At 40.3% G+C, this 27487-nt stretch overlaps 1 protein-coding gene across 1 annotated transcript in view; it reads left to right on the plus strand.

Annotated features, from left to right (window-relative positions):
• LOC142189623 (phospholipid-transporting ATPase IK-like) overlaps nt 1-26171 on the plus strand; it is a 177992-nt gene extending 151821 nt beyond the window's left edge. The window contains exons 23-28 of the mRNA XM_075262228.1: nt 7832-7915; nt 11807-12043; nt 15471-15609; nt 21526-21656; nt 23800-23870; nt 26132-26171. Coding sequence (XP_075118329.1) covers nt 7832-7915; nt 11807-12043; nt 15471-15609; nt 21526-21656; nt 23800-23870; nt 26132-26171 — 702 coding nt within the window. The remainder of the gene's footprint in view (nt 1-7831; nt 7916-11806; nt 12044-15470; nt 15610-21525; nt 21657-23799; nt 23871-26131) is intronic.
• The last annotated feature ends 1316 nt before the right edge of the window (nt 26172-27487 follow it).

Consider the following 27487-nt stretch of genomic DNA (forward strand, 5'->3'; position numbering starts at 1 on the left):
CGACTCTCATACACTCACATAGTCTCATTCAAGGAGTCTTAATATCCATCAAACAAACAACATACGATCATACAATAAATAGAACAAGAAGTCAAGAAGATACCTTATCTTATACAATAGCAACAACTGATTTGGAGCCTGACTATTCCTACGCACTACTCAACTCAAGTCTGTAAGTAGAATCTTTACACCTTAAATCAAAACAGCAATAGCCAAATCAAACAGTTAACTCCTTCCTGCTGTCAAGACACGTTAATCAATCTACATAACATAACTCTTAAACCACTTCTGATCACATACAGTACATGCAACCACCGACCAGCAGACCTATCCCACAACCAAATAATTCCCCGCACTTCACACACCACTATCGGTCCGTCAAAATACCAAATCAGGGTAGGAGGAGGAAACAGAGAAGAACAAGAAAAGAGAGGAAACATACAAACCAGAATATAACAATCTATCTGGGTTATAACTGCCTTATAACTCCCCAGGTGAGACTGGCAGGACAAGAGTAATTTCCTGTGACGCAGGGAGTGCACCGTGGGGCATTGCCCTCACTACCTAGGATTATGTGCAGACCCTGCAGACAGAACACCACTCCCACCCCACCTGTACAATGCTCACCTGTACCGAGTTGATAGCGGCAGATCTCGCTGGGGCCTCCAAAAATGTTAGCGTAGAAATTCGTTCTCACCCAATAGATTGTATAATTGGTTATCACCGGTGAAGAAAGACAGAGAAATACAGACACTTGTAGATAAGTATCCGGTCAGATCTGCAAAGACCCACCCAGATTTGGTTTATTTTATAGTAAGAATTGTCATTGAAAATTAACCAATAAAAGAGTATATTAGAAATTAACCAATCAGATTAGATCGAAATTCCACCAATACAGTTATTGTCAACAATCCTAAATTGTCCAATCATAGTACATGTGACTGGTCAGGCGTCATGCATAACCTGGCCAAAAATACATTCTTTTAGTATGACACTGAGGAAATTTGGTGGCTTTCCATTAAGTCTGGCTTCTATCTAATTGTACTGAAAATGATAACCTCTGGCAGCTATCTCCCTCACTTCTGGGAAACTTCTGGGAAGAGCAGAACATCTTGTTGGCCGCCATACGAATGACTAACTTGTTGTCCCTCCATACTTCTGGCAATCTCAACAGTACAAAAGGTTGAGTGTGGGTTAGACATGGATACTAGAAGACAATATGGCCATCTAACCATTACAGACACAAAGTAATATACCATGAGTACATGGGTAAAGAACTACTCTAACAGCTTTACTGTGCCTCCCAGTGTCTGTGATAATAAGAGCATCAAATGGATAATAGTGAGTATGGGGGGGTTGCCATATTTGGATAATAAAGGGTACAATAATATGTAGTGCTGAAATGAATGTTAAATTAAATTCTGGGGGATCAGCGCTGGTGTCTTCTCTCTCATAAACTCTAAATATGGGGTGTCCCCTGAAAACGCTCGCACAGTTTATACATTTCCTTCTAGTCGCAGCCGCTTATGTCCTAATGATTTGGCAACTTTTGGGGTTTTTGTCTTCACATTGTACAAGCTAGATTTTTATTTTTATTTTCTGGCAATGTGGCCATATGAGGGCTTGGTGTTGGGGGTGTGAGATATACTTTTCAATATCACCATTTTGGGGTGCCTGTAACTTATTGACTACATTTTATTAACTCTTTCTGGGTGGGATGTAAAAGGAAACATCAATTCTGGCATTGCTTTTTAGCATTTATTTTTTTTCCTGTGCAGAGTACAGCATAAGTAACATGTTACCTTTATTCTGCGGGTCGGTACAGTTACGATGATACCTCATTTATATGATTTTTATTATTTTTGCTTCGCCATCTTCTGAAAGGCATAACATTTTTCTTTTTCGGTAGACAGAGCTGGTTGGAGGGCTTATTTTTTGTGGGATAACCACTGCTTCACTAGATGTATGCTGCAATACACGCATTACATGTGTATTGCAGTGTATAGGAAGCTGTCAGCCTGTGTAGACGCACGGGGCTGACAGCTTCCTTTTTTGGCAGGATCAACCAGGTACGTGGAAGGGACGGCATGGGGCAGACCCAGGGTCACTGATCAGACCCCGGGCTGCCCATTACCAACACTGGCACCATAATATACCAAAACCCCTGAGATGCTGGCGGTCATGTTCAGGGGTTAACACCCGCGATTGGACCCGGTTCCTACCGCGGGTGTTACAGGGCATTGTCAGCCGTATGTTACAGCTGACACTCGCAGGGCATGGTGCGCACACAGGTTCTGTGTGAACACCATGCAGCCGCTGTAGTACTATGGCGGTTTTGTGTGGGAAGTCTTTCCCGGCAGCGCCGTACTATTACGGCGGATGTCGGGGAGGATGTCGGTGAGGACCTTTCACCACTTGGGGCACATGTGGTTTTATATACGTTTTCACGTTCTGTGCCTCCGGGGAAGAGCTATCGGTGCAGATACCGTAGCTCTTCACCGTCAGAAAGGGGTTTGTGACAGTCAGTTAGGAACGCCCCCCGCAGAGCAGCACCTATAGCGCTGTACTGTGAGAGTGGTGAGAGACGCGCCCCCCCCCCCCCAGTACTCCTCTATAGACGAGTACTATCAGGAGGGGAGAGGGGCATTCTAGCGGTATATAAAACCGCATGTGCCTCAAGTGGTGAAAGGTCCTCTTTAAGACAGGATACTCAGGTGGTCGCTTCATGGCCACACACTGTGCCGAAACAGGGGGCACCAGAGCATGTTCACTAGACAGTGATTGCCTGGGCTCCATGGTTTAAATTTTTTCTGCTGTAGAATATCATCCCCTGGTGAAACTGAATAGTTGTAACGCGTAGGGAAGGAAAATACATGGACAGATGTCCACTATAGGCAGGGCAAGAGGTAGCTTTTACTTTCCAGCATAGATGCAGCTGTTTAAGTGAGCACTTCTCATAGATAATAGTGATAGGTGTAGAGTGCATGTTGTATAGGAGCACTGTTACCAGAAACAGACAGTGTGGGCATGCACTCTTCTATCGCTAATTTGTGTTTTACACTCTGGCTGAAAGAAGTGCTAGTAGGGTGTTATGTGTGGCCTGAGTGTTATACACAGTAGTAGCCATTAGAAGGAGAATGTTGCAATACTTTAGGCTATCAGTGTTTCAATACATCCCAGTGCTATTCTGGGAAAAATGCAGTTGTGACCAAGACAGGAAAGAACCTTTTAGATATGGGCTACTTACTTGGTGTTAGTTTTAGACTGCGTCATTTATCCTAATAGTGAGCAACTGGGAGCTTTTTATACACATCTACCAGTCTGGATTAAGGGTTTAAGTTGACTTTGAACGCTGTAATCGTCGCTTTACTGCAATATATTCAGACATAGGCTCCTGTTCACATTATTGTAGTTAGATTTTTAGCACAATTGTGCACCAGTGACATATTTTCTAGCTTTTTAGATTTATCATTAAATGTTAAGTTTTAGTCTACTTCCTTTTTTTGTTTTGGTGCCCTCCAGAACTGAAGATGATATTAGTAGATTCATAGATTTACAGGTTCATAGTTCATATATTTTAAGCTCTTGCGAGTAGGGCCCTCAATCCCTCAATCCCATTGTGTGAATTGTGTGTATTTCTTTGTAATGTATCTTTTTGTCTGTACTTGAATCCTACATTTTGTAAAGTACTGTGGAATATGTTGACGCTATGTAAATAAAATGTATTATTATTAGAGATGAGCGAACAGTAAAATGTTCGAGATTCGATATTCGTTTCAAATAGCCGCTTAATATTCGACTATTTGATCGAATATCGGACGCCATTATAGTCTATGGGAGAAAATGCTTCGCTACAGGCGATCCTACCATTCGACTCAGGAGGGTCACCAAGTCCACTATCACACCCCAGGAAATGATGCCAACACCCTGGAAAGCAACTGGGACAGCAGGGGAAGCATGTCTGGGGGCATCAAGTACCTTTATTATGAGTTTTTCGCATAGGAATGCATTAATTGGCCAGTCTACGGGATTCAGCCAATCAACGGAGTCTCCCCGCCCAGTACCCACCCACACTCTCCTAAGCCCCACCCCATCTCCCGACTAGTATTATAGAGAAGGCAGGACTTAGGAGAGTGTGGGCGTGGAGTCTGCGGGCGGGGGTTTGTAGTACTAACACGCTCAGCTTGGCTATTCCTTAGTACTACTAACACGCTCAGCTGGACTATTACACTAAGGAATAGCCGAGCTGAGCGTGTTAGTAGTGCTAAGGAATAGCCAAGCTGAGCTAGTCGTGTTAGTACAGGAGGAGTAACTGGAGTGATGGTTGGGTGTAGTGCAGAGCTCTTTCATCTCCGGTGTCTGAAGTAGCCGGGCTAACCGCACGGGCTCTGCTATATCTTGCTATAGGAATGCATTGACCAGCGTTGATTGGCCAGTGTATGGGCATTCGGCCAATCAATGCTGGTCAATGCATTCCTATGGGGATCCCGACAAGATAGAGCCCCAAAGAGCTAGGTGAGTGACATTCCCCATAACATAAAGGTTATCCCTAGCTAACCCTGCCTGTAGATCTGTCGCTGTCTCACATTCATATAGTTCACAGTCCCAAATTAGTCGAATTTACCATTTGTACCATCCACCATTCGTCTAAATTGGAGGTTATCTGTTTCCGGCTGCCAATTCCTTTTTCCGATTTTTTTTTTTTTTTTTCACAGTCTACGTTGTCGTATTTCCTGTCCCACCTCTCCTGCGCAGTTATCAAATTTTTAGTGAGTTTGCCACCTGGTGTTCGATTGGAATAGCAATTCGATCGAACGCCGTTCGCTCATCTCTAATTATTATTATTATTATGTTTTCCCTAGCAAATGGATTTGAAAAGTGTTCTTATAAACATGGAAAATTGCTGTTAGACTTGTAATAGTTCTAACATCAAAATTAAATTAAAGGACGTTTAAAGATTATGTCAATATGAAGCAGAGATATGGTGGATAATATTTATTAAAGGGGCTCTATCATTGGGAAAAGTAATTTTTAGGTAAGCACATACTTTCATAGCTTTTAGGCCAGGTTACACTGAGTTTTTTGGTCCAGAAACTGAGGGGGAGGCCGCCTCAGTTTCCGGACCAAAAAACGGGTAGCTGTGACTGGATGCCGGTCGCACACTCTGCTCCGGATTAGTCCCAATGAATGGGCCTAGTTGGGAGGAGGGAGTGTCTTGTGAATGAGCATGTCGCTTTTTTTTCCGGGAGCCGGAACAAACTGCTCCCAATAAAAAGAACTGACTGACTCCCATTCATTTCAATGGGAGCCATCTTTTGGGTCAGGATTTTGAGGCGGATACGGCCTCAAAATCCTGACCAAAATACCCCTCAGACTTAGAAAGGCTATTTCACACATACCTTTTGTATGTAAATTGCCTCAGTAGTCTTTGAATAAGTCCGTTTTTATTCATACGCTAATTAGTCGTCTGTGTGCACTGTCAGCTCTATGTGTATGAGAGCAGAGAGGCTGCTGTGCTGAAGACTCATCTTCCTGCTCTCATAAAAGACACAGGCACTTCCGGAGTGCACAAGGCTAATTAGCATATGAATAAAATCAGACTTATTCAAAAACTACTGAGGCAATTTACATACAAAAGGTACCTGTGAAATAGCCATTCTAAAGACTATGCAAGGATGTGCTTAGCTAAAAATGACTTTTCCCAATGATAGAGCGCCTTTAATATATTTGGGTGGTATCTGTCTGAAAAGCAGAGCATTTCACATTTTGAAAATTGTGAATTTTTCCAAGTTTCTTATTATTTTTTTCATAAATAAGTGAAAAATAATATTGATCAATGTGTACCACTAACATGCAGTACAAGGTGTCATGAACAAAAAAAAATCTTAAAATCACTTAGGTAACATAAAGCATCTCAATGTTATAGCCACATAAATTGACACAAGTGTCTATAAACTTAAAGCTTTTTTTTGGGGCCGTGTCCTTAACAGGTTAAAATAGAATAGGTTAGAATAGGTCAATAGTAAAAACGAAAGGTCATCAACATGAATCCTTAGGAAATTTCCTTTAGGCTAATGCCCCATGTAGTGAGCCGCAGCCAAAAAATGCTGCGGAAAAGATAGTGGCAGAAATGCATCATATTTTTTTCTCAATGTTAAGGAATAGGTATAATTGACAAGTTGCAATTTTCCAAAAATGCAAACGTTTTTGAAATCTCAACATTTCCACTGCGGATGTTTTTACTGCAATGTGTGGATGGGATTATCCAGAATCCCATCCACTTGGAAGTTAATGTAAAACGCAGTATTTTTTTTCTCTTCAATTTACACTGTGTGAACATACCCTCATAGATTGTAAGCCCTTGTGGGCAGGGCCTTCTATCCCATTGTACCAGTCGGTCATTGTTAGTATTATATTTGTATATTTTGGGTACTGTATGCAAACTCCCAAATGTAAAGGACCATGGATTGATATAATAATGTACAGCATCATGGAATTAATGGTGCTATATAAATAAACAATAGTAGTAATAATAATAATACCCTTAAGAAGACTTGGTACTCATAGTGTACATAGTACAGGCAGCAGAGAAGAATGTCAATTTCTGTTGTTAGTGTTTCATTGTCTTTGACCCATTGCAAAGAGGACAGTGGTCAAATTATCAGGCTTTATTGGTCAGGTAAGGGCTCATTCACATCTACGCCCAGGACTCCATTCTGCAGGTTTCTGTTTCCTGCACAAAACAGGGCACGAGACGGAAACCCACAGAGTCGGACATGCAGTCCGGTTTAAAATAACAGGTTTCGCCGCGGAGAGCATAATACGCTCACCAGCGCTCATGGACAGACTCGGCGTTACAGGTTTCCGTCTTCTGCATGCAGAAGACGGAAACCTGATAACGGAGACCCAAACACTGGTGTGAACCCAGCGTTATCTGTATTCCAGTTCTATTGTATTGATGACCTATCCTCAGGATAAGTCATCAATAAGAGATCAATGGGTGCCTGTTTGAAGGCACCACAGCAATTGTGGGGTATTTCTTGCAGTTGCAGTTCTCTCAGCAATTGTGGTATATTGTTAGCACCATATCGAGCAGTGGCTGACAATGTCTCTAAAGCACTACAGACATTGTGGCACTATGTTGATGTTATACAAATAAGATACTTGTAAGATACTTGTATAACACCAGCATAACGCCACAATGTCTGTAGTGCTTTAGAGACATTGTCAGCCGCTGCCCGATATAGTGCTAACAATATGCCACTGGGCTGCCCTGTTACCCCATCACTATTTACTTTATATGCTGCATGTTTTATATTGGTCAATGCCCTGAAATGCTGCTTTTTTTGTTGCAGATTTTGCTGCTGTGTTTTGAGCCAAAGTTACATGTGGATTGAACATAAGGGAGAAGTATAAGTGATTCCTTTTGTAGCTATTTCTGTGTTTGGCTCAAGAAACTGGAGCAAAATCTGCAACGAAAAAACTGCAATTCAACAGAATGGGGCATTAGCCTAAAAGATTTATCTACCTATTAAAAATTGTGATATAAGGATCTCAAATACTGTATGTTTTTGTGCGACATCCTTATATTAGTCATGAATTTGGCAACAAAGTTAGCCAATACCAAGAATGGGTCCAAAACACTGAAAGTGTAAATATGTTTCCATTATCTTTTTACTCTGCTTATGTTGCACTGCTGGTTTTGTCTTACAGATACTGAGACAAAATACTGATCAATATACAGCTAGTCAAATTTTCGTCTTAGTTAAATATTATCATTTTGAAAATATTATGTTTATTTTATTTTTTATTTCTTTTTTTCATTTAAAAGGCTGTAAGTGATACTTGGTTCCTGGTTTTCAATGCCATTCTGTACACTATATTTCCAGCACTTTACTTGGCTATTATAGACAAGGTACGTGTTTTATCTAATTTCTTTTTATAGTATATAAATACTATAGCTTCTAAAAATCCTGCACAGTGACGCTGGGGTGTACATCCTCTGTTTCATGGAAGAATGGCACAGGTGCTGGGAACATCGGAGGTGAGTTCAATGAGACTTATCAGAGTCATCTCAATAAAGGTTTGATTTTTTAATTGTGAGCATAGACTGCTATAGTACAGGGTGATTTGGGATACTAAACCCCAGGTATATAAGGAGCTGTGGGTGGTTTAGTGTCTAGAATTGACCTGACAGGTTAAGCATTCTATACATTTCCAGAAGTATCAATGCTATTTTGATGTAAAAAGGCTGACTGACAAGTAACAATGTTTTGAACTTTTGACTTTTCTGCTCCACATCTCACCATCCACTACAGCTTAATACGTGAGACTACCATCATTTTGTAGACAATCATCTTGGTTATCTCATACATAAATGTGACTTGCATCTATTTAGCATATGATTAGTTATGCAGATTCTTGTCATGTAACTGTCATTTTGGCTGCACAATGAACATCACAAAAACAAAGCCCGTAAGAAAGTCAGACAAACTGAGTTTTTCTCCAACTGCACCGCAATTTTTTCCAGATTCCCAGTAAACGGTACAGAATACTAAATGGTACCATTAAGCCATCATGTTGCTCTGTGAATGAAAAAATAACAAAGTTATGGGGTTTGGAAGACAGAAAGTCAAAAACGAAAATTGAAAAATGCCTTTGGTGGGAAGGGGTTAAAAAGACTTTTCTGAAAGCATCTTTGCTTGATTTCAAACTTTGTTGTGCATTATAGAAATGTATATACTAGATCGTGTTTAACATAGTTATATCTGTCCTGGTCCGATGCCTTGCTGCTTGATGGTTGTCAAATATTTCTGCCTTCATTTTTCACAGTTATCAGGGCCAGGGTCAGACTGGCCCACCGGGGAACTGGTGAATCCCTCAGTAGGCCCCAAGTATTAGTCCACATGTTACCAATGCAAATGCATTGGTCAGGGGCCCAATTTGGATGGTCAAGGGAACGATCGGGCCCTTAACCACTTCAGTACCGGGCCAATTTGTGGTCCAGGACCAGACACATTTTAGTTTTATTTTGTATTTGCGGTTTTGAGGTCTGAAACATTTTTCTCGTATATCTCAGTCAACTAATTTTTGCGTCTTTTTTCGGGGACACATAGGGCTTTATTTATATATTGTTTTGATTTTCAAATGTGTTAATTTTTTTTATATCCGGGAAAATATAAACAAAATAGGAGGGAAATTGTGTCTGGTTTTCAATTTATTTATTTATTTATTTTATTTAATAACACAAAGTGTCACTGAAAAACTTTATAATATAGTTTTTCCTCTCCGTTACGGTAATTTTTATTTTGGATGGTGTCGTCGGGGGTGGGGCTATAACTTTTAATAACGGCGTTTTATTAGCGTATTATTAATTTTTTATTGAGCGCTGTATACACAGCGATCGAGAAGGCAGGGGAGGTAATAAATCTTGCCTGCCATCTCTCTGGGAGCTCTGGCTGAAGTTACAGCCAGCTCCCAGCTTAAGTAGCTGCACAAGCTCTGTGCAGCTACTGTGTTCTGACTGGATGTAGCGGTACGCCCTGTCAGAACTAGGCAACCACTATCTGGACGTATATAGTCTATGGGCGGTCCAGAAGTGGTTAAAGGGGTTGGCCACTTTCAGACCAATATTGACAAACAAATGTACAATAAAAAGATATACGATTTTCCAATATACTTTCTGTATCAATTCCTCACGGGTTTCTAGATCTCTGCTTGCTGTCATTCATTCTGTTACTTCTAGAGGATAAAACTCTGACCATGGTCATGTGATTTACGGCCCATGGTCATGTGACTAGCACACAGGTGCCGATCGTTACAGTCACAGCACAGTAATCAGACATCTGCCTGGTAATCAGCTGTGCACCTGTGTGCTCATCACATGACCATGGACCGCAAATCACATGACCATGGGCAGTCTTAGGGTCAGTTCACACGTGAAAACCGCATAGCTTATTTGTGCAAGGTAAAAAACCTCGAGGAGTTTTTTTGACGCTGTTTTTTGCATTCCACGCGGTTTTTGACGAGGTTTTTGACGCGGTTTTCGCTAGCGGTTTTCGCTAAGGTTTTTTTTTCCTATATGTGCTATAGAAACTGCAGGCGAAAACCGCGCGGTTTTTTGCAAAAAACCGCGCGGTTTTGTGTGCAAAAAAACGCGCGGTTTTTTACCGCGCGGTTTTCGCCTCCCATTCACTTCTATGCAATTCTTCAGGCGTTTTCCGCCTGAAGAAAGGTCATGTCGCTTCTTCAGGCGGAAAACGCTAGGAGGAAAAAAAAAGCTAGTGGTCTACATAGACCACCATGTTAAAGGAGAGGTTTTTGAAGCGAATTCCGCTGTCAAAAACCTCCCCTTTGCCCACGTGTGAACTAGCCCTTATCCTCTAGAAGTAACAGAATGAATGACAGCAAGCAGAGATTTAGAAAACCGTGAGGAATTGATACAGAAAGTATATTGGAAAATCGTATATCTTTTTATTGTACATTTGTTTGTCAATATTGGTCTGAAAGTGGCCAACCCCTTTAACCATGGCGATCCGGTCCCTGAGCAATGCATTTGCATTCTGTAGCCTAGAATATTAGAAGGTGGATAACATTTTTAAAGGGGTGATGCCATGAAGAATAGTTATCTTTTATTCACAGCATAATCTCCTCAGAATCAGAGTTTTTCTTCTAACTGAATCCAGGCTGAATGTAGCCGTGCCCAGCTGGACGGGAGGCGACCATACTCCCATTAATTTCAATGGGAATGCTTGAAATAGTGAAGTACAGGATTTCGTCTATCTCAGGCACTCTCATTAAAGTAAAAGAGGGTATGAACGCCTCCAGTCCAGCAGGACATGGCTACATTCGGCCTGGATTCAGTCAGACTAAATTCACTGTGGGGAGAAAAACAACCCCATTCTCAGGACCAGGAACCTGGATTCATTATCGTCTGTCCTATGGATAAGTAGACGTAGTTAGGTGACTCTGGCCTCTTAATAATTCAGGAGCATGTAAGGAATTCAGATGCAGGAAGTAGAGGTCAGAGGGGATTTGTGTCGCCATATTTCAAGACCCATAGTCAGGGCACTCCTCTGTCCTTAAGGCCAGGGCCCCACTTGATATAAACACTGTGGTAAAAAAGTGTTTTACAGTCACAGCAAAGTGGATGGGATCTTAGCAATTGCCATCCCCACTTTGTGTTGAAATAGTTTTGCACACTGTATTGTGCACGAAAATGCATGATGCCAAAAACTGGACGGCCGATATTTCACATGGCAGTAGGGTGGGCCCTAGGCACCCAATATATAGAATGCTTATTAATTCTTATAGAACTCTTATTTTATAGCTTTTACATTGATTCATATTGGACTTTACTTCAAGGACACACCATACTTAATACTATCCTCTACCAGAACAACGCCTACAAGAGTGTGCCCTATGGGGACTACAACTACTATCATCTCTATCAGTGCATCTTCCTCTGCATTGCACTGTACTAGGTCCGTGGGAGACTTAAGGACCTCAATCTCCTGGATATTTATAATACATGTAGCATGTTGTTCTTTGTGCAAACAAATCTAGTACTTAAAGTAATACTTACTGTACTGCGGCGTTCTATATAACTGGAGCTTCATTTATTTCATGCCCCTCCAAGCTTTTATTTCTAAGCTTCTCACTACCAGTATGATTTTCACAGCTGAATATAGCTATTTGTTATTTCTACTGGAGGGTATATTAAGTATATTTTACATGTTTTCTCTAGCATTGTTGTTTATAACGCCTCTTAATGCATCTTCATCGGTCTTGTCATTTTCATATACAGGATTTTGATAGTAAAACCAGCCTTCAGTATCCACATCTCTACATCAGAGGCCAGCGTGACTCCCATCTCTTCCTCAGGATCTTCATGAACATTCTGTATGGAATCTATACTTCCTTAGTTATGTTTTTTATTCCATATTTTGGCTTCTATGATACTTATGGACCTGGAGGCATATTTGACTATCAAGTCTTTGTATATGTCATGTCTACTATTTATATTCTGGCTATTGTAGCTGAGGTAAGAAGTCAACACTTTATGTACCACATTTTTTGTGTTCTGAAAAATAAAATTCTGGTGGAATGATTTTACTATTACTTTTTTAAATAACCACATATGTGATTTTGCAGCTAAGGCAAAGTCACGCAGAGAAAAAAAAAATCTTGAAGTTTACAGTTTCAGCATGTGAATGAGATTTTATTAATCTTATCCAGACATTGGAGAAAAATTGAGAAAAAAATACAGCAATTTTAGTGGCGGAATTTCAAGTTCTTTCCCTGTATATTGAAGGGAGAAATTCCTGCAAAAAACTCAATGAAAAATTCTTCAGGAAAAAAACCAAACATTTTTGTAACATTCTTTTTTCTGTTTTGCATCAGTTTTTGACTGTCAGTAAAAAAAAAAAAAAAAAAAAAAAAAAAACACTATTAATTTCACGGCCCTGTTTTTTTGACCGCCGATACATTTTTAACTACTTCAGTATTTCTGGTTTAGGACCAGACGCATTTTTGGGTTTTGTTGTACGTGCGGTTTTGAGGGCTATAACATTTTTATCATTTGGGTTCTTCAACTAATTTCTGTGTCTTTTTTAAGTGAGACATAGGGCTTTATTTTATGTTGTTTTTATTTTTGCATGTTTTTTAATATCTGGGAAAATATAAACAAAAGAAGAGGGAAAAGGTGTCTGTTTTTCTCTTTCATTTTTTTTTTGTAAAATTTAATAGCACAAACTTTTTAAAATAGTTTTTCCTCTCCATTACGGTGTTTTTGATGTGTTTTATTTATTTATTTTTACTTTTCTACTTATTTTATTTTAATTTTCATATTCTGTCCCCATAGAAGACCTTTGAGGACATCTAATCACAGTTTCTTTTGTGGGGGAGACTGATATTCCCTGTAACTGGGGCTGGTACATTTAGCCCCAGTTACAGGAGGAATACAGTCTCCTGCACATAACTATAGGACTAATAGAGCCGATCTGGGTCCTGTCGGTAATAAACCTTCCCTGCTTTCTCTCTGGAAGCTCAGGCTGAAGTTATAGCTGTTTTTTTTTTTTTTTCTACAGCTGCATGATTTTGCGCAGCTGCTGAAAACATAATGGTACAAACAACGAAGCCACTATCTGGATGTTTATACTTTATTGGCGGTTCAGAAGTGGTTAATGTACGCCAATCCATCTTACATACATTAAAAAGGGGCTCTTTCATTGGAAAAAGTCATTTTTAACTAATCACATCCTTACATAGCCTTTAGAAAGGCTATTCCACACCTACCTTTTGTGTGTAAATCGCCTCAGTAGATTTTGAATAAGGTTGTTTTTATTCATATGCTAATTAGCCTCCACCTTGCACTCCAGAAGTCTCATCTTGCACTGTCTCCTGTATATACAGCACAGGCTGCTGTTGACTCGTCCCTGCTCTCATACAAAGCACACGGCAGGGAGAGGAGAACTGGCTGACAACTTCTTATGCACGCTGGAGCCTAATTAGTATATCAATAAAAACAGACTTATTCAAACACTACTGAGGCGATTTACATACAAAAGGTACGTGTGGAATAGCCTTTCTAAAGGCTATGCAAGTATGTAATTAGTTAAAAATTACTTTTGCCAATGATAGATCCATATATTTATATAACAGACAAAGATAGAGCATACTAGTTTTTTTTAGTTTTTTTTTAGCTGTGAAAAACGGTCAAAAAAAAAGAAGAACTTGAATAGACACTTTGGGGCACATTTATTAAGTGACTTGTGCCTTTTTTGACATAAATTGTGCCTTCTTGTGGTCTTTTTCTGCCCTGAGCTATGTATTTATAAAGCATTTGTACTTTTTTTTGCAGATATTATGCTGTCCCCGCCAGTTTTGCCTTTTGTTGTGCCTTTTAAACAAAAAAGGGGCAAAAGTATACATCGCTTATAAAGGCGCATCTAAACTTAACACAATGAAGTTCAAAAGAACTGTGAAAAAGCTGTGTCTCCAAACAGGCAGCTTTCCCTATAAATATAACAACGCAGAGAAAAACTCCATTTGCGCTGCATTTTCTTTCTGAAACTTTTTTTAACTGCGTTTCGCTATGTGGGGCCTTAAATAAGACTAGACTAAAGAGGACCTTTCATCAGATCGGGCACAGGCAGTTTTATATACTGCTGGAAAGCTGACAGTGTGCTGAATCTGATGAAAGGTCCTCTTTAACAAAGCTGCATTTTACCCTTGAAATACAGTCTCTGAGTGCTGGATTTCTCACCTTGAACAGTGTGCAGAGAGAGGGATTCCAAGCACTATAGTTATCTATGATGCTAGGAGTCCCTGCTTCCCAGTGACATACTGTCCTGTAATAAGACAGTATGTAGCTGGGAGACAAGGACCCCTAGCATCATAGATAACTATTATGCTAAGAATCCCTTTCCCTGCACACTATTCAGGCCGGGAAATCTGGTTCTCTCACAAACCAAGTTTCATGGATGAAAATAAGTCTTGTGAATCTAAGCGAAGGCCCATTTACCAGGCCGTAGCGAAAAAATCTTCAGAAACACATTGTGATTTTTCTCACAGCGCTTTCCACAGAATGTCTGAAGAGGTTTATATGTTTGCTTTAAAGAGGACCTTTCATCATCTGGGGCACATGCAGTTTAATACACCGCTAAAAAGCCGCTGAACTCAGCTTTCCCTTTCTGTGCCCCCAGTGAAGAGCTATCAATGCCACTACTGTAGCTCTTCACTGTCAGAAGCGCGTTTCTGACAGTCAGTCAGGAACGTCCTTCCTCACTGCTCAGCGTCTATTGCGCTGTACTGTGTGAGGGGGCGTTCCTTACCGCCCAGCAATGACGTACTCGTATTGGGGGGGTGTTCCTCACAACTCAGCGTCATCGCTGGGTGGTAAGGAACGCCCCCTCACACAGTACAGCGCAATAGACGCTGCTGTGAGAAAGGGCGTTCCTCACAGACTGTCAGATACTCCCTTCTGACAGTGAAAAGCTACAGTACCGGCACCGATAGCTCTTCACCGGGGACACAGAACGTGAAATTCTGTGCATTGTCGTATTGTATTACACCGCCTGTGACCCAGGTGGTGAAAGGTTCTCTTTAAGTTGTGTTTGAATTAACTCTTAATAATTCTGATATATCTTACAAAGTCCCATGTACCAAAAGTGAATCGGGTATGTGTCAAGCCAGTTTTCTGGCATGAGCTATAGTAAATGTGTCGTGCCAAGGCATCGATGATTTGGTCCTCCTTGATCTCTGCTCTGCTCCTACTAACTTTTCTAAAAATAAAAAGGTGAGCAAGACAGAAAATGAAGAAAGAGGCCCCCAAAATGTGCCATTTTTGCACCAGAAAACTGGCTTGTCTATTTTATTAAATTGCCTAAGTAATACTAGCAAATGCTAATGTGCAATGTTGTTCAACAGGAGTTTGTTTTTATTTATATGATCATTCTCTCTTTTACCAGGTCTTATTAGCAGCAGCCTCATACACTTTGCTTTTGTTACTTGCTATTGTGATATCTCTCATCGGCTACTTTATAATCGCAATTGTTACTACACTGCCAACCGCATACTTTACCAGCATGACGAGTTTCAACTTCTTAGGTAGTTATTTATTTTTACTTTATTATATTGTAATGGAGGTTGTGTATCTTTTTAATTACTATTTTACTATTACTATTTTTTAAGCCAATCCACATGTTCGAAGCAAAATTTAAAAAGCTGCAGTACTCCAGTTAAAATACAGTGAAAGTAAAGATTTATTTTGCCATATTTGTGCACTGATTTGGATAATAAAGCTGCAACTTGTTTTATTTGATTTGTAGTAGTTACAACCTTTGATCAGACTGCAGTCACTGGCATCTACCATATGTGCTTATTATTCTAATTGTTTGCATCTCTCATTCAGTAGATTTGGCCCCTGGAAGATTGTATGTATATTAGCTCTTATTCTGCAAATGGGCTAGCTGGTTTTAGCATTATACAGTAAAAACAGCTATTTGTGGATTATACTATGAGGGCAGAGGAGAATCTGGCAGTAAGTGGCTGATGTGACAGGATTTAGGGCTTGTTCACACGGGGGCAAGGACGCATATTTTGACTGCGGATTTCGCCTCAAAATCCGCCTCCATACAATGGTGGTCTATGGAGACCACTAGTGTTCTTTTTCCACTAGCGGCATCACTCTCGGTGCCAAAATCTGCCCCACTGCCCCCCCGTGTGAACGAGCCCTTAGTCCCAATATAGCAGTAAACGGCTGACATGACAGTATTTAGTCCTGATATAGCGGTAAGTGACTGATGTGTCCTGGTATAGCGGTCAATTGCTGATGTGACAGTATTTAGTCCTGCTATAGCGGTCAGTGGGTGATGTGACAGTATTTAGTCCTGGTATAGCAGTCAGTGTCTGATGTGACAGTATTTAGACCTGGTATAGCGGTAAGTGGGTGATGTGACAGTATTTATTCTTCTTATAGTGGTTAGTAGCGGCCGTAACAGTATTTAGTCCTGATATAGTAGTCAGTGGCTTAGGTGACAGAATATATTCATTTTATAGCAGTCAGTGGCTCCAAAGCCCAATTAGCACTCCTTCAATTCTGCATTCCACTGTGTGACCAAACAGCACAGCACAGAAATACCCACTGCGACAACTCGAGAGTTATTTTATCTTATGAGATAAACCTTGCAATCAAGAAATATCCAATAAATTCTCATTCCAACACAGTGAATTTAGATGTACAAGATAAATCCTCAGCTGTCTGGCTACTGACTAACACGTTCAGTATCCCTCATGATGAGAACCTCGGCCTACTACCCAGTATCTCCACAAACACAGTGCTTGACACCCGCTCATTTGGTTCTGGCTCCCACAGCTAGTCTTCACCAGACAGGGAATATTATGGGAAGGGTTGACACTTTACTTGTAGTGCCTCCGCCTTGGAGTTAACTAACCTCATTAAAAGCCCACTTATCTACAAATTAAATGAAACGCCCAATTTTCCAAAGACTTGTCTTTCCCAGACATACTTTTTTTTATACTTCTAGTTAAATAAATATACTGTTCCAGTTGTCACAGTGCCACATCACATATGACATTGTAAAATGGGTTATCTTGGGTACAATAAAGTCAAATAGATGGGTATATAATATAGCTTCAGAACACAGCATGGGACAGAATGGAAGGCTCTTTGATTTTTGTTTGCAGTACCTGAGGGGCCAATAAAGTGGAATCTCCATTTTGAAAACTGCACCCTCGAAGGGCACAAGGGGTATAGTAAGAATTAGTTTTCCAGTTTTGAATGCACAGGGGATGGTGAAAAGTGAATATGTAAGATTGTGAAGAGTAAATTGGGTACAACAAATTCCCCGTTAATTTCCCACTAGCTCCTTTGATTATGGAGGGTCAGTTCTGATGTCTTTTCTTTAATAAAAACTGTCTGGGTTGTAACCTTATACATGATTATAAAGCTTATACACTTCCTGTCTCAGCCAGTCAGATGTCATGATTTTTAGTTTTTTTTGTGTGGGTACAAATTATTATTATTTTTTTTTTCTGGTGATGTATTCATATGAGGGCTTGATATTTTGCAGGATAAGATACACTATTTTCTGGTGCCTATAGCTTATTGACTAAACTTTACTAACATAATAATAATAATAAATAATTTCATTAATAAACAATGCCTGGGGGTTGGACAATAAAAAAATCAATTTTGGCATTGCTTTATAACATTTTTGCCATTCACCATACAGCATAAATAGCATGCCACCTTTATTCTATGGGTCGGTACAAATACCTAAATTATATTGGGATTTGTTTTTATGTGTTAGTAATTTTGCAGAATAAAATATATGTGGGGGAAAAAATTATGTTTTTGCATTGCCAATAACTTTTTACTTTATATTTAGTTAATATTTTACTTACTATTTTGTGAGGCTATATTATAAAAAATCATTACTGTATATACTCGCGTATAAGCCGAATTTTGCAGCCCAGTTTTTGTGCTGAAAAAGACCCCTATTATACTCGAGTCAGCAAAAAAAAAAATTTTTTATTTTTTTTTTTAGGGGAGGGGGGGGGTCTATGATCAGCCACAATATCAATGTATAGAATCTCCCATAAAATAGTGCAAAAAAAAAAAAAAAGATTTAACCACTTCCGGACCGCCCATAGAGTATATACGTCCGGATAGTGGTTGCCTAGTTCTGACAGGACGTACCTGTACGTCCAGTCAGAACACAGTAGCTGCACAAGATTGTGCAGCTACTGAAGCTGGGAGCCGGCTGTAACTTCAGCCGGAGCTCCCACAGAGATGGCAGGAAAGATTTATTACCTCCCCTGCCATCTCGATCGCTGGGTATACAGTGCTCAATGAGCGCTGTATACACAGCTATGGACGCTGCCATAATTCAGCCGCCTTCTGACCCGGCGGTCACATGATCTGCCGGGAGCAGTGTCTTACAAGAGCTGCTGGGTTCTACAGGACCCCAGATCAGCTCAGTAAGCTGTATATACAGCGTGCAAGAGGCTGTATTTCTCCTGCAACTGAGGCTAAATGTACCAGCCCCAGTTATAGGAGAAATCAGCCTCCAGTACAAAAAAAAAGTGATCAGATTAAAACACATTTGAAAATAAAAACAACATAAAAATAAAGCCCTATGTGTCCCAGAAAAAAGACGCAAAAATTAGTTGACTGAGAAATACGAGAAAAATGTTACAGACCTCAAAACCGCACATACAAAATAAAACTAAAATGTGTCTGGTCCTGGAGCACAAATTGGCCCGGTACTGAAGTGGTTAAAAAAAAAATAAAAGTTCTAAATCCCTCCTTTCCCTAGAATACATATAAAAGTAGAAAATGACTGTGAAACACAAACACATTAGGTATCCCTGTGTCTGAGAATGCCCGGTCTACTGAATATAGGGGATCTGCAGTGCTCCTGTTCCGTCGGGAAGGGGTCAATAGGAGCACAGCAGATACCCTGTATTCAGCCAGACTGAATTCCAAGTGGGGGAAGAAAAAAAACCCAGTCCTCAAGCTCAGGGAAGGGGCAGACAGACAAAACACCCGCTCCCCTTCCCCAGTACCCAGCAACTACTGCACCCAAAAACTCCGACCATTTTAATTTTTGAAATTTTCCAGTAGCTGCTGCATTTCCCCCCCTCGGCTTATACTCAAGTCAATAAGTTTTCCCAGTTTATTTGTGGTAAAATTAGGGGCCTCGGCTTATATTTGGGTCGGCTTAGTGTGAAGTGACTATTTCTTTGTAATGTGTCTTTTTGTCTGTACTTGAACCCTACAAATTGTACAGTGTTGCAGAATATGTTGGCGCTATATAAATAAATATATTTTTATTATTATTATTATTAGAGGGTTACACACCCCAGAAGAGATGGGCATTGGAGGTAGAAGCTTTTTGAATATTCGCTTTAGAGTCTCATTTACCTAAAGGGTAAAATTTTCAGTTGGATAATATGCAGTTTTATTAGGGTATGTTCACACTGAGTTTTTTGCAGGGAGATTCTGAGGCGGAATCCACCTGAAAAAAACACCTCCAATTCATTTAAAAGGGAATCAGTAGCAGTTTTTTTCCTTTAGCCAATTTTTCAGGTAGCAGGAAAAAAAAGCGACATGACGTACTTCAGGCGGATTCTGTCTTGAAAAACCCATTGAAATGAATGGGAAGCGGAAAAACCGCTAGCATTTTTTGGTCAATCCCTAAGTAGTGGGGCCAAGCACTGGTTTTTACCACACATCGTATCGTCATCAAGATGCTACTTATTTGTACAATCCTCCTGATGAACTAGAAATTAGGGAAACGCGTTGAGGAGCATACTTAGGTGTTTCTAGTGAGGAATGAGTTTTCTTGAAGGGTGTCCCCGTACGGCAATCCAGCCTACCTTTCTGCTGCATGGATTGACGTCACAGCTGTGTGTTTAAGGCTGTTACACAATTGCCATCCTTAGGTGGTTTACCCGTACTAAATATACCTCACTGGCTAATTAGTAGTGCAGATTGTGAGCACAATATTTTAAGACAGTGTGGCAAAATCACTGACTTGAATAGAGGACAAGGACTAGGTACTAATTGGAAAAGAAAATAACCTAGTACAGTATAGTCCCTCTCAGTATAATAGCCACGCAGTCTACTTTTTTCCTCTGACATCATTAGTACAGAGTTGCATTTTTGGTATATCTAATGGGTTTGGGTTTTATGGACACTTTTAGTCATTATTAAAAGTTAAGTTTTATTCTTTTTGGTCACTAGTAAGGATATTTGAGTGTATACATAGCATTTTTTAAAGTGAAGTTTCCAGGTCCATACAGTGTGTTGGAGCAAAAAAAAAAAAAAAAGAAAAACGCAACCAAGAAACGCTACAAAAAACGCATTATGTAAAAAAATGCATCAAAAGACGTTTCATAATTCCTGAAACAGATTTTTTTCAGCTTGCAAAAAACTCTGTGATCATACTGTCAGGGTCTGGGGTTGCTAAGTGGGGTGGCCAAGAAACAAAAGTCCAAAACAAAGGTAGAGTTTATTTTCACTCAAAAAGGTAGTGCTGCAACAAAAGGAAACAATACAAAAATAAATCCCTGCCCGGCTAGGCTCTAACTAAACATAGAATAGGTTACCTCACCTATAATAACAGAAATCCAACAGCCAGTAGAATCATTCAGGACATAGCTCCAAAAATATGACCTCTCTGTTGGCTCTCCAGCCAAGCTCTGCCAAAATGTTGCTGCTGGAGTTGGCTTCTTAAGCCTCCTTGTCAAGGAGACTCTCTGCAGCCGATTCACTGTCGGAACATCCCCAAAGTGTGGACTGGATGGAGGTGGAATGACAGGTCCCACTACCAATCCTACCTGTCATTCCTAAAAATCCAGCCCAATACTGAGCATTTACCAAAACGCTCAGCAGACGAAAGTTATCTGCTGAGAACAAACATTCCTGGAGTTTTCTCATCTCACCCACCTGAGTAGTCTGGGTGAGATGTACACCTCCTCCATTACCTGACCAGTCATCGGCTTACAATACCCAAATGTGCCTGTTTAGTATCATTGCTTTGTAGTACACTTTACTTACTTTTGTTCTCTTACTGTTATGTCTTATTAGATTTGTAACTATACAAATTTACTTTGCTGTGAAAATCACATGATCCTTCCAAACAGGTGGCTAGCTGTAATGTGGGGTATATATCAACCTGTTATGTCTTCTTTCCTTTATACTATGATTTAGAACTGACCGCCTAAGGTACGAAACATACAAGTGAGGTTTTACCTGTTTGGTAGTGATCATAGGATGTCTCTTCATGTTGTGCACACTCATGGATTTTATTGTATATTAGAAAATGGACTGTTATCATTATGTTGTCTAGACGCAGGAACACCTTTTCACATTCCCATTTGTAAGTACAGCCCAAAGTAGAAGTGGTAAAAACATATTATCCTATTACTGCAGAACATATTAAATATTTTCACTGTTCATACAATAATAAATTGTATGTATTTCTTTTTGTTAAGGTGCCATGATCAGTTGCATCAGCAGTGGATACATGTGGCTCTTATTTCTTTTGGGAACAGTTTTAAGCATTATTCCCTCTCTTTTCTGTCACTTGTGTTGCTGGCTATGCCATCCTGTTGAGAACCAAATGGTAAGTCAATCATATCCATAAAAAGTAAATGTTGAAGTAGTAAAACTTCTCTTATGATAAAATACTACATTCTCATTCTAAATACTACTTGTAAACCATTAGAGAATAACAGCACTGTACTAAGAGGTATCATTGAAATTCTATAAATATGTATTTACAATATTATAATACATACACAACATACCTCAAAATTCATTAACCCCTTCCCGCCGATGGCATTTTTTGATTTTCGTTTTTCGTTTTTGACTCCCCTCCTTCTAAACCCCATAACTTTTTTATTTCTCCGCTCCCAGAGTCATATGAGGTCTTAATTTTTGCGGGACAATTTTTTCTTCATGTTGCCACCATTAATTATTCTATATAATGTACTGGGAAGCAGGAAAAAAATTCAGAATGGGGTGGATTTGAAGAAAAAATGCATTTCTGCGACTTTCTTACGGGCTTTGGTTTTACGGCGTTCACTGTGCAGCCAAAATGACATGTCCCCTATATTCTGTGTTTCGGTACGGTTCCAGTGATACCAAATTTATATGGTTTTATTTACATTTTGACCCCTAAAAAAAATTCCAAAACGGTGTTAAAAAATTTTTTTTCTAAAAGTTGCCATATTCCGACGGCCGTAACTTATTTATACGTCGGTGTACGGGGATGTATAGGGCGTCTTTTTTTGCGGGGCCGGGTGTACTTTTTAGTTCTACCATTTTCGGGAAATGTTATTGCTTTGATCACTTTTTATTAAAATTTTTATCAGAATTAAAACAGTGAAAAAACGGCGGTTTGGCACTTTTGACTATTTTTCCTGCTACGGCGTTTACCGAACAGGAAAAATATTTTTATAGATTTGTAGAGCGGGCGATTTCGGACGCGGGGATACCTAACATGTATATGTTTCACAGTTTTTAACTACTTTTATATTTGTTCTAGGGAAAGGGGGGTGATTTGAACTTTTAATACTTTTTATATTTTTTTTTATTTTTTTTTACTTTTTTTTTTTATTTTTTTTTTTGCATTTATTAGACCCCCTAGGGGTGTTGAACCCCAGGGGGTCTGATCACTAATGCAATGCATTACAATGCTAATGCATTGCAATGCATTGCAAAAAATCATCATCTCTTTTGCAGGCTGTATACACCAGCCTGCAAAAGAGAGATTTTGCAGACCGGCTGGGAGTCTTTAACAAGGCTCCCAGCTGTCATGGCAACGGGGGGTCGGCCCTGGAGCATGCTCCAGGAGCCGGCGATCCCTGCCAAAATGGTGGCGCCCATGCGCCGCCGGGAAAATGGCGCCTCTGGCGCCTTTGACAGCAGCGCCGGAGGGGTTAATACCTCCGATCGGTCCGGGGACCGATCGGAGGCATCAGAGCCGGTTGTCTACTGCTTAAAGCCATAGTTACAGACCCGACACGCACCGTACTATTACGGCGCATGTCGGGAAGGGGTTAAAGGGGTTGTTCGTGATAATTACAAATTCAGTACCTAAACTAAACCCCCTCCCCCGACTAACTTTTAATTGACTTTAATAAAAAAAAATCTATATTTACCTATACATCTGGGGCTGTCACGTGACTGACCCAGGCGCATTTGGTGATGATCCGGTGATGTTCCGTTTCCGCATTTCCGGAAATGAAACATCACCAAAACTCCCCCGACCCGTCCCTTACATACTTTTTTTCTTCTGGCACTTCCTCTGCTTCTGCCGGCGCCTGCACAGAAGCAAAGAGCACATGCCACGCATGTGCAAGATGTCCACAGAAGAAGATGCCGCCGGGACCGAAGACAGGTAAGTATAATTATGGGGGGATTGGGGCTGAGCGAGATAGGTAAGTAGATAGATAGGGATACTAGTCCAAAGGCTAGCTAGGGAAATGGGGAGGGGTATGGAAGAGGGGGATCATGGGAGTTGCCGGCTAAGACAGCAGTAAGCTAGAGGGAAGCATGTAAATAAATGTAGAGAATGTCAGCAGGTCCCAGAGAAAGCCAGAAATCACTCAAAACATTGCTAAAGGTTTTTGGTGCAATTAATACCACTAAAATACCTTTTTTTTAACACAAGTTTTTTTTGCCCGGAAAACTCCTTTAACAGCAGTGTTTTATCATATTGAAAGGTGTTATTCACCTTTGTAATCTTGATGTTCTATCCTTAGGACAGGCTATCAGTATTAGGTCTTTCAGGATCCAACAGCCAGGACACCTGCAGATCAGCTGTTTCAGAGCAGTAAGGCTACTGGTAATGTAATGGTGATGCCAAGAGCCATGCTCCTCATACACCATACAAAGTGTAGCAGCAGCTTTAAGTACTAATACAATATCCCATTGACTTTAAGAATCCCACCATTCAACAACAAATATTCTTATCAAACACCATAGATCAGGGGTAGGGAACGTACGGCTCTCTAGCTGTTACAAAACTACAACTCCCAGCATGCATACTTGCTCTGCTGTTCTTGGATCTCCGATGGAAGTGAATGGAGCATGATGGGAGTTGTAGTTTCACAGCAGCTGGAGAGCCAAGGTTCCCTAACCCTGCCATAGACTTATCAAAAAGAAAGATATAATAAATAATTCCAAGCAATTTACCGCATCCTCATGCAATTGCATGTGTACAAGACCATAACACTCCTAATACTGCCTGTAATCCAACAGAAATGAGGTATATTCACCTGAGAAATCACATGACTAAGCCTGTTCTAAGCAGCAAATTTAAATAGCATGTTATATACCATATGTAAACTCTACATGAGGAGATAATGAAACTAGCAACTTCAATTGTAAATGTATTAAAATTTGTAGTAAAATTGACCCTTTACAAAATCCCAAATCATTTAATTACTATATAAATAAAAAAAAAATTGGCAGGTGTAGAAAACTTTTTTTAGTATATCTGAAAACCATAGTGGATCATTATATGTGTAAGAAATATGTTTGGTGTATGAAACGTAAAAATGTCTATTATAAACAATACATATTCGAACATACGCTTCTGCTTAGTAAAGATGACTCTGATTTGCAATTAGTAGTCTAATAGTAAAGTCGATCAGTCATCTAATTAGCAAGCCAGGGGTACTGACCATTGCAGATATAACAGCAGCGGACCTGGCTGAACAAATATTCTATATGTTGATGAAAGAAGGTGGGGGTGGGGGGTTGTAGGAAGTAGGTTGGTGGTCGGCTCTATTATTGTCCATTTTCACACATCCCTCCATTTACTGCAATGTGCAAACCATGAAAACAGCACCCCTTGGGTTTTCATCTATGGTTGTCTGAACTTAGGCTTGGTGTTAAGTTAATGTTCAGTTCCCCATGGTATTGTATGCAATGTCTTAAACGTCATTTAAGAATTAAATAAAACATTTTTAAAATGCTGTTACATGAAATTGAATCACACAAGGGTACTCCATTTTAGACACAAAAATAATAAAACCTAACTTTTATTGGCTATAGTTGAAAATCTACACCCAGTGATCATTCCAAAATAAATAAAGTGAATAAAGTGACTAAAACAAATGACTGATACTATTTTATGGTTGGTACAATCACCATGTATTGCTAGGTGGTATCGTCCGTATCTTTCTGTGTCACTCCCTTCCAATATATTGTTTGTTAGGGGAGTTTTAATGAACGGCATAACAACAGATGGTTTCCCAGCAAAACTCTTATCTAGCAACTAAATAATGATTCTTATTGTAAATAGGCAGGTATATATGTATATACAATTGTGTATAGTGAGTAGTGGAGACTAGGGTTAGATAATAAGTCAGGTCAACCTATAGCTAATCTTATGACTCCCCCAAGTAACCACACTATGTACTCAGCTGTATAGTCATTTCTATACTCTGGTGCCCTGCCTATTACTGCAGCGATAACTTAACATGATAGTTGGCTTCCTCTACGCGTTTCGCCACTATGGCTCATCAGGAGGATGATTATTGCTAGAGAAACGATGTATTGCAGTGAAAACCGCACTTCCTGGGGCCTCAGTGGTAGACCCCAGTACTTGTGTAGGTATGACACTGAGCGTTGTAGGGACGGGCTTTAAACAGTGTTGAGGCCGTCCCAGCTCCACCCATTCGACACGCCCATACAGCTATTCCACCAGTCCACAGTGTAATGTGGACTGGCCTCTTGGAGGCGGGGCCACGTCGTACATGGGCCAATATAGCAAAAGCGCATCTGCGCTATGTTAAGAGAGATGCTGGCTACATTCCTGATGGACGGACGGAACCAAAGCACAAAAGACAAAAGATGAAAACTGTGGGACAAGTGGTGAGTATCTAAGGTAAGTCATGTCAATATACTAGTTTTAATTTTAACCGTTGGTGGATCGTGCAATACTATGAACGACTCATTGGATTGGAGCATTAATACAATACAGCCAAAAAACTCCTCGCCTCCGTGTAGCTTCCGGGGTAGTAGTGATGGATACATCTATTATCAATGCTACTCTGAGTATCAAAACTAATTTCCTTATTGTTTCAGATCTCTTATCCAGCATCAGGATGAACCTAAGCTCGGCTAAATAGCCCTCTTATTCATACTGTCATAATCTGTATACACCGGACAGTTCGGTATCATGCCCCGATATAGCATACTGTATCGATTACATGCTCCACTTCATCCAATTAACCCTATCTGGGCTGAGCTATTTTTTACACCCATTTCTTTGTATCATTATTCCCTGAACAGAAACAGATACAGGGTTTTTCCTGCAGGCACGTCTAGATTCATTAAGTCCGGAATATGAAACCGCACCGTGGAAATGGTTACCAACGCACGCGTGCAGTATCAAGGTTTCCAACTTATTTACAATGCGTTATCGAGAAAAGGAGTTGATGTGTATTTTACAGTATTGCAACAAAATAAAATTGAATAAACAGTTAAAATGTGTTGCTTATTTCATCAATCCATTCCAACGGTATTTATACATGCCACTAAATATCCCTCTACATCACTACATTGGAAAGCCTACATAGGAAAAAACGAAGGGGGGGGGGGGGATTTAGATTGAGAGGAAAAAGAGGGGGTGGGACCAACCAGACCACTATGCATCTACAGAAAAGGTAAAAATGATATAGAGTCATTCAGACCCAGTGGTTTCACAGATTTACACCTAAAAATCCACTGGGCCTCTTTCTGCAAAATAAATTTATTCCAGTCCCCTCTCCTCACAGACTTGGGCACCTTTTCTATCCCTTGGAATTTTAGTGCAAAGGGATCACCATTATGGCAGGCCCACATATGGTTTGCAACAGGGGTCTCTCTCCTATGAACTACATCACCTACGTGCTCTAAAATACGCCTGCGGAATTCACGCTTCGTCTTGCCGACGTAATTGATATTGCATGAGCACGTGGTGATGTAGACCACTTCCTCAGATCGACAATTTATGAAATCTCTAGTTTTAAAGTCCCTCTTAGCTCGCGGTGCCCCGCCGCTGATGGTACACATTCCCATTAAATAAAAAGAAATTGTGGGAGAGAACAAATTCCAATAACTCAAGGATGAAAGTACTGTGTCCGGAAAATTGGGTCCCCCGGGTCCCAAGGAAGCGCCCCACAGCTCCACACCCCAGGTTATGGGGGATAGAGCTGTAGAGCGCCTCCACGTCAAGAGTTGCCAAGACCGCCCCATCTAGAACATGGATCTGGGGTGTGGAGCTGTGGGGCGCTTCCTTGGGAAAAGAAACAGCGACTAATTCACTACTACATTGGAATAGTCACCACCCTTTTCCATTGAAACGTGGGATTCCGAAGGGGCAGTTTCTGCGCGTTAGGAGGAACTGCTCCTCGGAAATCTCCTATGAGAGAGAAAGCCTAAATTTATTGGAACGGTTTA

Source organism: Leptodactylus fuscus, chromosome 1 (genome assembly GCF_031893055.1).
Source record: "Leptodactylus fuscus isolate aLepFus1 chromosome 1, aLepFus1.hap2, whole genome shotgun sequence".
NCBI lineage: Eukaryota > Metazoa > Chordata > Amphibia > Anura > Leptodactylidae > Leptodactylus > Leptodactylus fuscus.